Source organism: Chenopodium quinoa, unplaced genomic scaffold (assembly GCF_001683475.1).
Source record: "Chenopodium quinoa cultivar QQ74 unplaced genomic scaffold, ASM168347v1, whole genome shotgun sequence".
NCBI lineage: Eukaryota > Viridiplantae > Streptophyta > Magnoliopsida > Caryophyllales > Amaranthaceae > Chenopodium > Chenopodium quinoa.
Window position 1 is genome coordinate 2,062,289 of NW_018742963.1, and position 14,944 is coordinate 2,077,232.

Sequence of the window (14,944 nt, forward strand, 5' to 3'; positions counted from 1 at the left end):
GAATTTGAGCAAGGGTTGAAGAATTCAGGGAGATCTCCTTCCCTTTGACTACAGAAGTTAGAAAAATTTCTCCCTGACTCTTTGAGACAACCATGTTTAAGTAGAACAGACGAGTAAGACGAGGGACGGTAAAATCAGCCACACATGAAAAATTAAACAAATTTGACTCTCAAAAAAGTTCAAAACAATTTAATTGGGCAGAGTTTATGAAGTCGACATCCATCAATTCAGGAAAGCAAAGTTTTCGACAATGAAATCCATCTTTCCATTTACCATGGGCCGTATGATTTCGAAACCAAGATGATGGAATTGAGGAATTTACCTCTGTGTCACGTTGATTGACTGGACCGGATCGGACAGTTGGCTGTTGAGAAGAATCCGATGCCGCTGATTCGGAGGAGAGACTGATTTCAGGAACGTGGCGTCTGGACGAAGCACGAGTAGCACGAGTACTTGGAACTTTACTGGGGGAGGGTTTTGTTGCCCTGAATTTTCTCTTAGGTGCCATCGATGATGAAGAACGAAGACTAACGTTGAATATTGAGGTGGAAAAAATTGAGAAAGGAGGATGAAGTGCAGGAAGAGAGAGAAACAGAGTCTCTAAAAGGAGGAGAGAGATGACGGTTAAGACGAGATGTGAGGAGTCAAGGAGAGTAAATGAAGATGCATGCAAAGAGGGATGAATGTAGTGATGTGACGGTTAATAAGGCATAATTACCATTTCAAAATTGTTTTTAAAACCGAGGTCAAACTATGCGAAGATATGGATCTTCAATTCAAAAACTTCAAGATACTAACAGAAATAGCGTTAGACTCTCCCCTTTTTGGACAATTGCATTGTTTAGTACAGACCAAATATTAAAAAGTTCAAAGACAAAATTGTTGGCCATAACACAGTTTCAAGGCCTTCATTTAGACATAAACTGGTGCACTCTGTCTAATATTCCGAAATACTGGACGTACACCATGTAGTCAACAATGCCATGTTTAAGCTAAACGCTGTGGGTATTTTATAATCCAAATATTGAGTGAAGAAATCAGAGGTAGAACAAAGGGTAAGGAAATGTTGACAAAAATTAAAGGGGGAAATTACATTAGAGAGGGAAATTAAATTATGACAAAAATTAAATTAGAGAGGGTGACTTTACAACATCAATAATATCAGAGACTCTGGCCAAACAAAATGTGAGATGATTTGACGTCTTGGCAGGTTTGAATAGTGACGTGAGTTGCTTATGATGGTTACAGCAGTGACGGTTCTGCAAGGCCACTTGACTGCTTCACTCTTGAGTAGTTCACTATGAAAAATTACTTTGCAGTTTTAGTTTTTTTATGTTGCATTCTCATGTAAATTTAGTTTAGGGACGGGGAAAACAAAAAAAGGGCATTAATTGGGCATCAACACAACAATAACAAACCCCATTACAAATATTAATTGGGCAACAACACCAATAACAAACCCCATAACAATATTAATTTAACGATGACAATGAGAGTAACACGATCGGTCCCTGTTTTAATAATGACAATGATAATAACTTAATCTATCTGTCCCCGTTTCAGTAATGACAATGATAGTAACACGATCAGTCGTACCAATCATGAATGGTTGGGTGATCATCTAACCCCACGTTCGAAAACCTATCTGATTCATACTCCTCCGTGTCGCTTCGTGCGTCTTCAAGAACGTGCACACTGTCTGAAATGTTCTCAATTACCGAATTCAAAGTGGGCTTTGGTTGATAACAAAGATTAACGTTACGTGTGTTCGTTAATGAAGTTATAACAAAATAGCCAATGTTGAACAAAGGGACTAACGAATGAATATCACTTACAATGACTGTCATGGACAAAATGTGTCCGTACAATGTATCCTGGCTTCTTGAGAAATAGGGCTCCACCACTGCATTCCACGCCACCAGCACACCGCCACGACCTGAGCTTGGGCCTAATGCCTCGACACGGTAATGACCACTTAATCCACTCATAACGAACCCAATCATAGGCTTGCTAGTCCTCGTCTCTGTCATCACCCATAGCACTGGGTTGTATTTGTTGTGGATTTTTTCAAAATTTTCACGGAAAGAAGGCTGGTGGACGCTACGACAATTCCAAATGACCACATGTTGACCTTTAGCAAACTTTAGACCATTATTAAACCGGTCAAAATCTTCAGACCTAACGGCAACGTTGAAGTATCTGGTACCACCTAAACGAGTCACATCCGAGTTAACGGTGAACCAAATGGAAGACAATGGAGTATTAATTTGCATGACGTGGAGACCAACCTTAGTTGCACAAAAAAGGACCTCTCGAGACGGAATTGGGAGTGAGAAAGTCGGTGTGTTGGCCAAATCAAGCACAATCTTCATATCAAAAACAAGAACAAGTTCGGTTGGAATGTAGTAAGGAGATGAAGGGCACTCCCGAATGCAAAACCATTTCATGAAAATGGCGACCCCTTTGGGTAGGTATGCCGCCACGTCGTCGGTTAAAGGCATGTACGCCGGTCGGAGTGGGTTTGGTTGGGAAAGACTGCGCATCACCCTAAAAGGGGTGCCGTTAGGGATACCGTCCTTGGGTTTGGAGCACAACTCGGCATGCAACTGACGCAAGCACACCTGATTGAACTCGGATAGATCTTGATCATTGTAAAAGTAACGGGTTTCGTTGAAGTCCATTTCCGGGACGTTTTCAAAAGGAACCCTACTAAAGTACATTAATGGGCCTTTCGGGTGGTATAAGATATTTCGAGAGGAACCAGAAATTTGCATCATCCCAAGCTGCTTCGTGATGGAAAATGGCACTTGCACTCTGGAATTCATGGTGAATTTGGATTTGTGCTTTGTTGGCCGGAAAAGGTAAAAAGAGAATTCATGGAAAACAACGGAGGAAACAGTATGGCGATTGAAATAGGAGGATATAGTATCAGCATTCAGTGATTATTCGTGGCAAACAATGTGGTGCAAGGAGGTTGTTTTACACAAACAAGATAATATGAAATGAAGAAGTAAAGTGAGGACAGTGCCACCAAATAGGGTAATAGAGAAACTGCCATCAAATTACAAACATTGCCACCAAATACAACAAGTTACAAAGTGCAGTACATTAAAAAAGTCAAATACATCATTAAGTATGTCAAAAGCTTTGATTTTAAGTTTAAAGTCTCTGATCGATCAACATGAAGTGCAAAGGTGAAATCAGTAGGCTTCCTACAAAGGGTGTTCAGTTGATTTTGCTGACACACACATACACATGGGTTATTTGTCTGTGAAGCAAAATATTTCATCGCCATACCTCACACCCCGAAGACTTACTAGTGGAGACACCTTTTTGTTCTCGTGAATGATAATGATTTTGTTTAGACTCACATCCACCTCGTCACTCCAAACTCGATATAGCCCGTCAAAATCGTCATCCACCATGACTAATACCTTCTTCCTCACTGAACGTGTTTGGGGCTCTCGGAGATAGACTAGCTTCTTACGTACATCCATGTTGGCCTCAGGTACCTACGTTTAAATCAAATTACAGCCCCATTTTAACTAAATTTTAACTTATGACGACAAAAAACACTCGATACAAGCTGCACTTTTAACAACAACTTTATTTTAAGGGAACTGAAATGTATGACGAGATAAGCGTAAAATGACATGAAATTAAAACTACCTTTGAACGAGCTAATATGAACACGAAATTAATGAATGACACCACTAAATTGGTTATAATTTAATGACACACCGAAATTTATTTAAATTCACGACCCTAACTGTAACGAAATTAGCTACATTTTAACGAGCTTAGCATAAACTAACGTAATATTAAAACCAAACAACCTTCAACGAGATTATCAAATTAACAACTGCAATTTAGCCAAATTACCAACTTCAATTAAACGAAATAAACATGCACATTTGGATCGGACGACATTTTCGTAAATTGACATAACATTTTGACTTCATTCTCATAACAGGAACATAAGAACCGAACCTCGCTCCGAACAAACAGGACAGCCCCATTGTTAATCCCAACCAACATTGGATTCATATTACATAGAACGATGCCGCGAGCATTGTTGATGGTAATATCATTCGTGTGACAGTCTACCCTCATAGCATAGTTAAAGTAAATTTTCTGGAATGTTTCATTGATCTTAAGCTCATACTCGACACCGAGGTCGTCGTCGTTTAGGCTCCGAACCCTGAACGAGATCTTTGGAAACAATCCTCCGAGATTTGGACGACCAACCATTGCTTGCTTAACTACAGCCCCTCGCTTGGGTGAAGGCTCTACGGCCCTTGGCTTAGCAGTGGCAGGTGCCATGACAACCACAGCATCCAGGTCAACATCTTCTCTCTGAACGGGGTTGTCTGCAGGAATGTTAATCACTTGCTCAACAACAAAACCAAGGCCATTATTTTCGTCCACAACATCAACGACCTCATTCTTCTTCTCAGCAGCAACACCCTTGTTCTCGCCGGCAGCATCATGCTTCTCCTTCTCCTCAGCATCAACTTTCTGGCTTTTCTGGGTTTCCTCAGAAACAGCATCTTTCTCCTCGGAAGGTAAAGCAACCTTAGGTGCTTTAGCAGCACGTCCTCTATGTGTCGTTAGGTCAAGTACAGGATCTTCGATGGTCGAAGCAACACATCGTTGGGACTGCACTCCAGGGCGGCGTTTTCGTCCGCCCACCCTAAAGCCAACCGCGTACTGCTCAAGTAGGCTGTGACGGCCGCTCATAGTCTCCAACATTTGGATTGAATATCTATGACTGGGTGATACTGCTGAACACGGGGCTGCCAATGTTTTTTCATGTCATTGGAATATATTTCTCGTGGGTGTGAACTAGGAATATATAAACTTGAATTTTAACGGTTTTCAAGTTCGGTTTGAAATCGATTCGGTATGAAATCCGGTCGGTTTGAATTTGGTTCGACTATGTTACGTGTCAGTTTTCAATTTTAGTTCGGTTCCATTCGGTTTCCTTTTGCTGTTGTACGGTTTCAATCGGTTCCATGCGGCTTGTTAACAGGTCGGTGTAAACGGTTTTGTCCGCGTTTCAAACCATCTCATGTGAGAATAACTGGTTTTTAACATTTTAGTTCCGGTTTATAACTGCTTTTTAACATGTGAGAATAACTCGCTAATTTTGTAATGGATCAAAGAATAACTGACGTACTGATACGTTAATTACTTAATTACTATGTATATAGTTAGTTACTTAATTAGACTGATAAGTTAATAAGATAGTAAGAGCTATTTTTAACTTGATCAAAGGCTGGAATGATATTACGGAGTATTAAATTACTAAGTCCACTACATTTAATAAAAACTAATAACAACTGGTTGCAAAATAAAAACTAATATTGTACAAGTGCAACTGTTACGTAAAATTGAAATAAGGGGGACCAGCCACTGCAGATTCAACCCTCCAAACCCTAAACGCTAAACCCTACAAACCATAAACCCTACACTGCCTATATTGTGTTGTAATAAAAGACAAATCAACAATCAAACCCTCCAAACCCTAAACCCTAAACCCTAAACCCTCAACCCTAAACGCTAAACCCTACAAACCCTAAACCCTACACTGCCTATTATTTGATCGTACGCTGTTGTATTAAATTCTTAGTCAAATCTAATAATAATGTAACTAATATTTGGAAATTGTAATCCGTCGTTCGTTAATCGACTATGCATTTAATAAGGCACATTATTTCGTATACATCATAGCTTTGTAGTTCACTGAATTCGGCTATATAAGTAGATGAACGAAGTAGTGTCGTTCATGCAATTCTCTCCACCATCTAGTTAATCATCGAAGTTCAATTGTTCCGTCTAATGTTCTACCCGGAGTATTTGATCGTATTGTTGATGAACGTGACGTTGTTGCATTTATTGTTCTTCTACCGAAGTAAAGTTGTTATGCATAACGTAACATAGACATAAAGCAGGTATTGTAATTATAGTTGATCAAAGTATCGATATTCATTGGTCCTTTGCTAGTATGTGTATATTGTGCCAATTGTTCCGAGTGGAAGTACATTATCCGAGTTGAACGAAATAACGCTGTTAGTTACGTTTTTCCAAGTAACGTTTTTCGATTTATCTAATCTACTACCTACTAGATCGAAATAAACTTTTAATTCTTCCGATATAAACTTTAAACTTTTGACAGTAGATTTTCCTTTTTTTTAAGTTCATCATAATTTCTTCATGGATGGAATGATATTAGGGAATTAAGTAATTTAGATGATATTATTAAATCATACTAAGGTTATGTAATAATATAATAATTATTTGTTAATAAATACAATGTGCGACCTATAAATACAATTTGCGAAATAATTAACACAATGTCAGGAAAGGAGGTGTAGTTGGTATACTTCAATCAAACAGGCCAAGCAAGTAAAAGACAAAGTTTGGTACTTTTTGTTGTACAATTTGCTGAATATTTAATTGATTCTTGTGCATTGATATTATATGTGGACAACAACCGCTACTATCCCTACACCCCTATAACCCCTACGGTACCTCCAAACCCTTCAAACCCTCCAAACCCTTACCCTTAAATGATTTAGTGATAAAGTCAAACAGCAATGAATAACATGTGTTACTCTACTATTTTATTAATTTGATCTTCATGAAAGTGTATTAATAGTTCAAGTGAACTTATTATTTAATAATATTTCAACAAATTGTTTATGTAGATCATAAAAAATTGCAACCACCTAGATAATTTTGTTTCATAAGTGTTTTGTTAGTGGTTAGTGATTTGATCATTTCAATTTCATTAATTAGTTGTGAATAGTCATTTGATCACGTTCAAGTTCAAATTATACGGTGTCGAATAGTGAATTGAGTTAATCAAAGTGGTTGAAGACAATTTGTAATACCTTGATAAAGTTAATTGTCATCGATCGAGTTCTCTTGATATAATATAATAAACTTAATCAAGTAATCGATTAAAGATTTTTTTGACTTTATCACTATGATTGTAATAATATCAAGATACGTTGATGAATTCATGAATTAACTAAAACCAAATATTATTGTAATAATTGAATGCTTCAATGTTCTAGGTGGCATTGTAGAGGTTAATGAAAAGGGTAATTCGTTAATTTTTAAAGTTATTATTTATAGTGGGCTGAGGTAATTTGGTTAAGTGACTCGTCATAAAGGGATGTCACAATCCGTTTATGATGTTATCCATATCGTTACGTATTGAAGTTGCTAAAGTGTCCCAAGGTAATTTGACATACTGACTTATCCGTCTATGATCTTAAACATAATTCTCCGACACTTTGGAGTAGTCATGATTTACCAAACTCGATTCATTTACGTCATTCAATTAAACGTCATTCAATTAAAGGTTACTGAAAAGTATAATACGTTATATTAAATTTTTGCTAACTTGTTTTAAGTTCAGTAAAGAACACACGTAACATTAATCCTTCTTATTAGCCGAAGCCCACTTTGGATTCGGTGATTGAGAACATTTCAGACAGTGTATACGTTCTTGACGACGCACGAAGCGACTCGGAGGAGTATGAAGCAGATTGGTTTTCAAATGTGAGGTTAGATGATGACCCAACCATTCATGATTGGTACGACTAAGGGAGAAACGGTCCTTGCAATGACTGATCGTGTTATTATCATTGTCGTAGTTAAATTAATATTGTAATATCCTAATGATAGTTGAAGTGGTGTTGATACCCAATTATGTTATCAAATATTTTCTACGTCAGACATATTACTAAACTGATTAGTTGTCTGTTTCGTTGCAATTATTACCGTGCTTATTTCCGAGTCATATAACAAGTTATTTAGATTTTTGATGTGGATATTAGGTTGTTTTGTTTGACAATAATAATTTATCCAAGGTGAAATCACTTTGACAAAATTTAACGGTTTCTTATTGCAAGTAGATAAAATGTTACATAGATATATAAATTTTGTTCATGATAAAGTTGAACTGTTTTATGGCGAAGATAAGTATTTTGGCTTTAATATTTGTTGTATATGAAACTGTAACATAAAAAAAACTAATGGCTTAGGGTAACTCAGTCAACTGGGAAATTGTTGTCTGTCAGCCTACATCACATCGTTTCACCTCTACCCTTTTCACCTTCCCACTTCTTTTCACTTTGTCTGTCAGCCGTCACTTTTTCTCTTCATCCCTGCTCCAAAATTTCTGATATTTTCTCTCTCTAAACTCATCTTTCTCACTTTCTTGGAAATTTATTTCCTTTCCTTCATCAATGGCGCCCAAAAGAAAATTGACTGCTTCAGCCATGTGAGATGTAAAAAGATAAAAAGATAAATTAACAAGCTCGGACTCGTGCTTCAGGCATGTGAGATGTAAAAAGATAAATTAACAAAGTTTAACTTAACATGGGAAATTATTGTCTAAGATCCATAATTTGGGGGATTTTGAGTGATTTGGCCTTTCTGAAATGCAGGCAGTAGGTAGCTATATGCATGTATTCATTACCTACGTACCTGCAAAAGATAACAAGGAGGAAGTAGGTAGGCGACTCATCATTTATAACCGTTGGTTTTAACCTGTATGAATTGCATGTAAATAACTATTACTTATTCTGTAAAGCATTTTTTTTAAAGGATAAGCTTTCTTTTTTAAAAAAAAAATTATTTTAAGAGGATTCACCATTAACGGAGAGAGGATAAGCTTTTTTTTTTTTTTTTTTGTAAAATTATTTTACGGGGAGGAGAAGCTTAACTGAAAACGTTTGAATCGAAATTAACGCCATTCCACATGATAGCCAACTAAGCATGCCTACTCAGAAGCTCAGAAAGGAAAAAAGTTGGAAGTAATTTCGAAACTGCCACTAGAGAAACAAAACTCGTTTCTCCTCGTGAGTAACTGGGGCTCGCCCATTTCAATTAACCCATTTAATATACACTAAGGTTATGCAACTTATAACCCATTAAATAATATATACTAAGGTTATGCAACTTATAACCCATTTAATATATTATTGTTACACATATACAATGTGCTCTCGTACAGTAATTATCATTGTACGTGTCACAATTGCACTACCAACACTGGAGATACGATTCACGATTGAGTGTGTAAGATATTTGACGTGGTAAAAGGACACGGGTTCACTTATTCACCACGTTAATTCACCTTAGTTCATGCGATTCAAGTAAAAGGACATGGTAAAAGGACACGGTAATTCACCTTATTGACAATGACCAACTCAATGCCAAAGGTCAGTCGGACTGCTATTGGACTTGAGTTGTCATGTGTCAGTCGGGCGGCTATTGACAATGACAACTCAAGTCTTCAAAGTGTATGTCAGTCGGACTCCTGTTCAACAACACTGAACTTATCCAACTTATGGCACTAGTCAATTAGTGAAGTTGACAACGAGCAGTGAACTTGTTTGGCCCCTATGATATCATTGAAATTTTTTTTTTTCTTAGTATATTCATTGAAATTTTTTTTTTCTTAGAAACACCTACCCTCTGTTCTCTTTTCTTCTTTCCCACCATGGAACCTAACCAAGAAGTGCCTTATCCACCTGGGTTCTTCGCGGCTACGGCGACTGATAACATCAAATACTGTTTCAAGTACAACACAAACCCTGTACAAGAAATGAACTTCAATGACTATGTCTATTTTCATAGCCAAAGAGGAAATTTGACCTTGCATGTCATTGGATACGATATTCATGAGGAAAATTGTCGCCAACCCTAAAGAAGAGCAGCACCGCATGGACAGGATGATGATGGTCAATGAGGCTCGTGAGATTTTTCCGGCTCACTTACCCAACTTTGTTGATGTCGTTGCGAAACCGGAGGTGCAAGCTGCCATTCGTGAGCTGGGAAAACATGATAATGTCGAGTACGAGGGTAAAACCAAAATCATTCCGAAATTGTTGATGGACAAGATAGACCCGAAGCCAAGAATCCCAACGACTGGCCCTATATACTCCCTCGGACTGGCTGGCGTCAAAGCCGATTTCGGCAGCTACACGGATGATGTTCTTTTCTTGCAGGTAACATACATACGTACCCTCGTCTCGTCTAATTTTACCGTAATTTTTGCCTGCAATATGACCTAATTTAATTTTTTTGGGCCTCCTTCAGACGTAAATTTTAAGTGCATTTACTTGATGCCAATTTTTGTTCCATTATCGATTACCGGGTTTTGAGCAAAATATAACATTTAAGTTTGGATGGTAGTACCGAAGTAGACTGATTTAGCCAATTGTAGTCGGGTTGCTTGATTAATTCTATTTTTAAGTTCATCACAATAATTTTAAGTTCCGGAATAGCGGAGCTTGTCGAAAATTATAAATCTCAAGGGCTTGAAATTAGTTTCAATTAGTTTCAAGGCGGAAGAAACTAATTCACTTAAATAGAAATAAAAGCAAATTCCACTATCATCAGCCTGGAACATAACATAATATAACATTGCAACATGGGTTTGACTTCCATCATTCATAAGTAAACAAAAACATCTTCACTTACCATGACTCGTGATTGTGATAAACGATGATAAGTGGCCCATTCATAAGATTGCTGAGTTAACATGGCATGCTCACAACATCTGTTTAGGTGAGGTCTCCTATCACGGAGATCAATTACACCGTGTCTAGGGGGCAGTTCATCCCATATGACCTAACAAGCCGCTACCATACTGTCGCCCTTCGTCCGGAGCTAGATGGTAACGATGAAAAACTGGACATTGGAGCTGCTGTTGTGCTTTGGAATGGTCGGAGGATCACCCGTCCATCCTTTATCGACCACTTTGAACAAATTGTTGCAACCCATAACCCAATTCTGATGATAGTGACAGAGGTGGGGGCAACTTCCACCAATTGTGAAAGGATCCTAGCGAAACTAGGCACAACTATGTCCTGGCGGCATGACGCGGGTGGAGGTTTGCTCGGAGGGACCGTGGTGTTTTACGATCCTCATAGGGTGGAGTCGACCATGCTGATAGCTGCTGATGACTCGAATGATGATGATCGTATTATTGGCACCGTTAAAGCAATTGAGGTTGAACTTCCTCAATGTTGTTGTCTAAAAAATCATATTATTAGGTTACTTAATTAACTCACTAATCCTTTAATTTGAATGTTGGAAAACAGGTTTCTAGTTACAGTGAAGACTAGTACCAAGTGCGTGCATGCTGCCTGCTGATGGTGAAGGATGTTCTGTCTAGTGAGAAGATCTGTGAGAAGCTGCTAATGTAAAAGCATTTTTCTAAGTTTATTCTCCATTTTAGTTGCTTTTAGGGTTTGTCACTACATTTGTAATCGAGCCACTTATTTTGAACATCTAACCTGATAAACTTTCTTTTAACAACACATTGTTGCTTTTGTTTCACATGTTTCAAATGCTTATGATCACATTTCAGTTTAACTTACAAGCTTTGAGTTGAATCTCAAAACTTTGAAATTAATCAGTTTATTCAATCTTTTTCCTTGAAACTCATCTTAAGAGCCTGGTCTTCATACGCTTGGACAAAAGATTTGTTTCTTCTATGCTCAGACTCTTCATATTTAAACATGACTCACTCATCGGCCATTAGTTCATCAAGACGTTTTTGCTTCACCTGTGATGTGCAGCAAACTTAAATGGTCACTTAGCGGCCATTAGTTAGATGTGATATAAATAATCACTGGAAGTAGAATGACATAAATTTGGTCCTTCATACTTACAGGTAGCTTTCGAGAAGACGTATTTGACTTCCCCTGGACTGGAATGCCCTTCCCCTTTGCCATCCCCTTGGTCTTCCCCTTTGTCTTACCTGGTTCTCCCATTCCTGCCTTTTCCTGCATCCTCCTCAACACCATTTCCTGCAACACCATTTCTTCCTCAACACCGTTTCCTGCATCCTCCTGACACCATTTCCTGCATCCTCCTCAACACCAACATCATCTCCTGCGTCCTAAAGAATAATAACAGCAGTCAGAGAGTGAATAGAATAATAACAGGATAAGCAGTTATTGAACAAAGAACAAAGCATAAATCTTAACAGGACTAGGCTTCTTATTCTTGTTCTTGTAGCCAGTTTTAGCTAACGTTTTGTGCCTTGAACCCTTAGGCCTGCCCCTTTTCCGTTTCTTAATTATAGGGTCTTTGAGAACTTGGTCCATGGCAGCTGGACAGGGGTCTCCGGGCTCTGCAGGAGCAGTAGGAGCAGGATTCCCAACTGAGGAAATCGTTCTATCTTCACCTGCTGATGATAGTGTACTAACTACAGGAACATTCTCCTGACTCTTCTTGTCCCTACGGTCATTAACAGCTAATTGAAGCTTCGACAGTGTTTCATTACCATATGGACCGTTTGATCATCCACCATGGCGGCGGTTTCACATAAGGGCTCGAATTTAACCATCATTTTGTTGAATCTCTTCACAGTGACCGTGTCGCCCGGATCATGGTAGGCCACCTTCACCCTAGTGTGCTTCCGGGGTATGTCCTTCCGCCAACGGGCTACAATGTACTTCTCTGGCAGATCTTCAACCAAGTTTTCATCGAGAATCCTAATACAGTGTTTGCAAAGTATGCCACTTGTCTCAAACTTCCTACAGTCACACTGCACCTCCTTTGTCATTGGAAAGAAAGTAACATTGTAGGTTCGTCGCCTATCTGTAATGACATCCTCACTAGCACTGGGAGGTACTATCCATACACGATCGACCACCGAATACTGAATAAGGTTTTCAGACAAAACCTTCTCTCCTCGGACGTTGCAATACATCATTCTCGTACACTCCTTTTGAACTTCTTGAAACTTGTTGTCCGTGTACAACTTTTGAAATATTTTTTCCACTTTGAAGCCACTAACCAACCTCCTAAGGTACTTCGAGCAACGCTCATCTGCACTCACTTCATCTCGAACGCGTTGATCCAAGGCCATGCAATACTTTTGAGGAAACTCATGTAGCTTGGTTTTGCGGTTAACATAGCCATCGAAAAACCGATTGATGCTCTCCACCCTTTGTGTGGTCTTCATACCAGCCCAAAAAAACTCTTTCATGTAAGCAGGCACCCACATACGACTCTCTTTGTGTAGGCTCTGTAGCCATTCATTGTCCTCCAACTTATACTCGGCTATAAACTCTGCCCATCGAGTTTGGGACTCCTCGGGGTTGAAGCTCTCATACACCAGCTCTTTGAGGGGGTTTATGAACTCTTGGTAACTAGACAAAAATGAGCAACGTTAGAGTCCATAACAGCAGAACAACAGTTTAACTCATAATTTTACAATCTGTTGAAAAGTCAATAGCCTGTCTCTCAGCTTTGCCTTGAATTTCAAGGCCTTTTTTTACATAAGTGATTCAGTTTATTCGTCCTATGAAACTGATCTCAAGACCTTGAGATTTTTGCAGATTTACAACATAGCAAATTTACATTTATGTGCAGATTTGTATAACATAATTTTACACAACATACCGTGCACACTTGCCAAGTTTCTTAGGGATCTTGCTCATGATATGCCATAGGCACCAACGATGAACCGTGTTTGGCATGACTTCAGCAAGGGGCATCCGCATAGCTGCCGCTTGGTCGGTCAAAATGGCTTTAGGAGCTCGGTTGTTCATGCAAGCTAGCCACTATCGAAATATCCACGCAAACGTATCGCAGTCTTCATGTGAAACAAGAGCACATCCCAACAACAACGATTGCCCATGGTGGTTCACACCAACAAAGTTCGCAAATGGGAGCTCGTACTCATTTGTTAGGTATGTTGCGTCGAAGCAAACCGCATCACCAAAGTCCTCATAAGCTACCCTACTTCTTGCATCCACCCACAACACATCCTTAAGCCTCCCTTCTTCATCCAAACGTTGAGCATGGAAAAAATTTTGGTTGCCGGATTGCATTTTTTCAAAGTACTCCATCATTGCCACCGAGTCCCCTCCAACCATCTTCAACCGCCTAGCCTTGTACACCTCATGTTGTAAATCTTTGACGGTGAGAGCCATGTTACCGTTTCGTTCGGTCGCCATGAAACCGTGTATTTGAGAAATTGGTACACCTTGCTCATAGAAATCCATCAGCTTCTTATTCACTGTTGAGGTCATTTGCTTCATGCGGTACTCCTTCACAAGCTTAGAATTTGCCGGATCAATCTTGTGATTATGCTTTAAGTGCACTGTCTTCAACACCCACATGCCATCTTCATTCACTCTAGCATAAACACGGGCCTCACATTCACACTTTTTCGAAGTCCTCTTCCTACGAACTTAACTCATCCTCACATACCACCCCATCAACTAAACCACCTGAACCTCCAACACCCATTGCCTTTGCCCTCTTCTTCGCTTCCCTCCTAGCCCTCATGTCGGGTTTACCCCAACACTCACACCTCTACGTGCTTGCAATTCTTTGTTTGTCCGCCGTCTTAGAATTTACGCCTTGAACCCTTGACACTCCAAACCCCATCTGCTCAGCATACTCCTTATAGTAGGCTTCAACCTCTTGCCAAGACCGGAAGACCATCCCTTCCTTAGGCTCCTCAACAATTACACGCATTTCGTTGCTACCAACCACAGTGTGAGTCGTATGAATTGTTTTCACGGGGGATAAATACCTAACATTTACATTCATGTCAACTGAACCAACTACACCAACTACACCAACACCCTCATCACAACTATCTGCAACAACTATGTCTTCTATACCCTCCATGTCATTGCCCTCCTCCTCTATATCAACGTTACTCCTAAACTTAACGACACTCCCACAATCACCAACACCAACCTCACTGCCCCTAATAACGCCTTCAGTTTCCATTTCCATAATATCAGTCATGATACCAGTCTTCTCCATCAAAAACAATTCACCCTTCAAATACAGAACAATACAAACTAATACAGAACACCAACATAATTACAATACAAATTAAACCAGTTCATCAACCAACACGTTTTCACAGCACAAATTCAACCCAACA

The 14,944-nt window shown here is 39.1% G+C and overlaps 1 protein-coding gene across 1 annotated transcript; it reads right to left on the reverse strand.

The window, feature by feature from the left end:
• Nucleotides 1–11,984: 11,984 nt before the first annotated feature.
• Nucleotides 11,985–14,331, reverse strand: LOC110728889 (protein FAR-RED IMPAIRED RESPONSE 1-like). Its single transcript, XM_021908557.1, has 4 exons — nucleotides 14,254–14,331; nucleotides 13,624–14,147; nucleotides 12,341–13,187; nucleotides 11,985–12,296 (listed from the first exon to the last, which is right to left on the reverse strand). The coding sequence occupies exons 1-4, from the start codon at nucleotides 14,329–14,331 to the stop codon at nucleotides 11,985–11,987; spliced, it is 1,761 nt and encodes a 586-aa protein (XP_021764249.1).
• Between the last annotated feature and the right edge of the window lie 613 nt (nucleotides 14,332–14,944).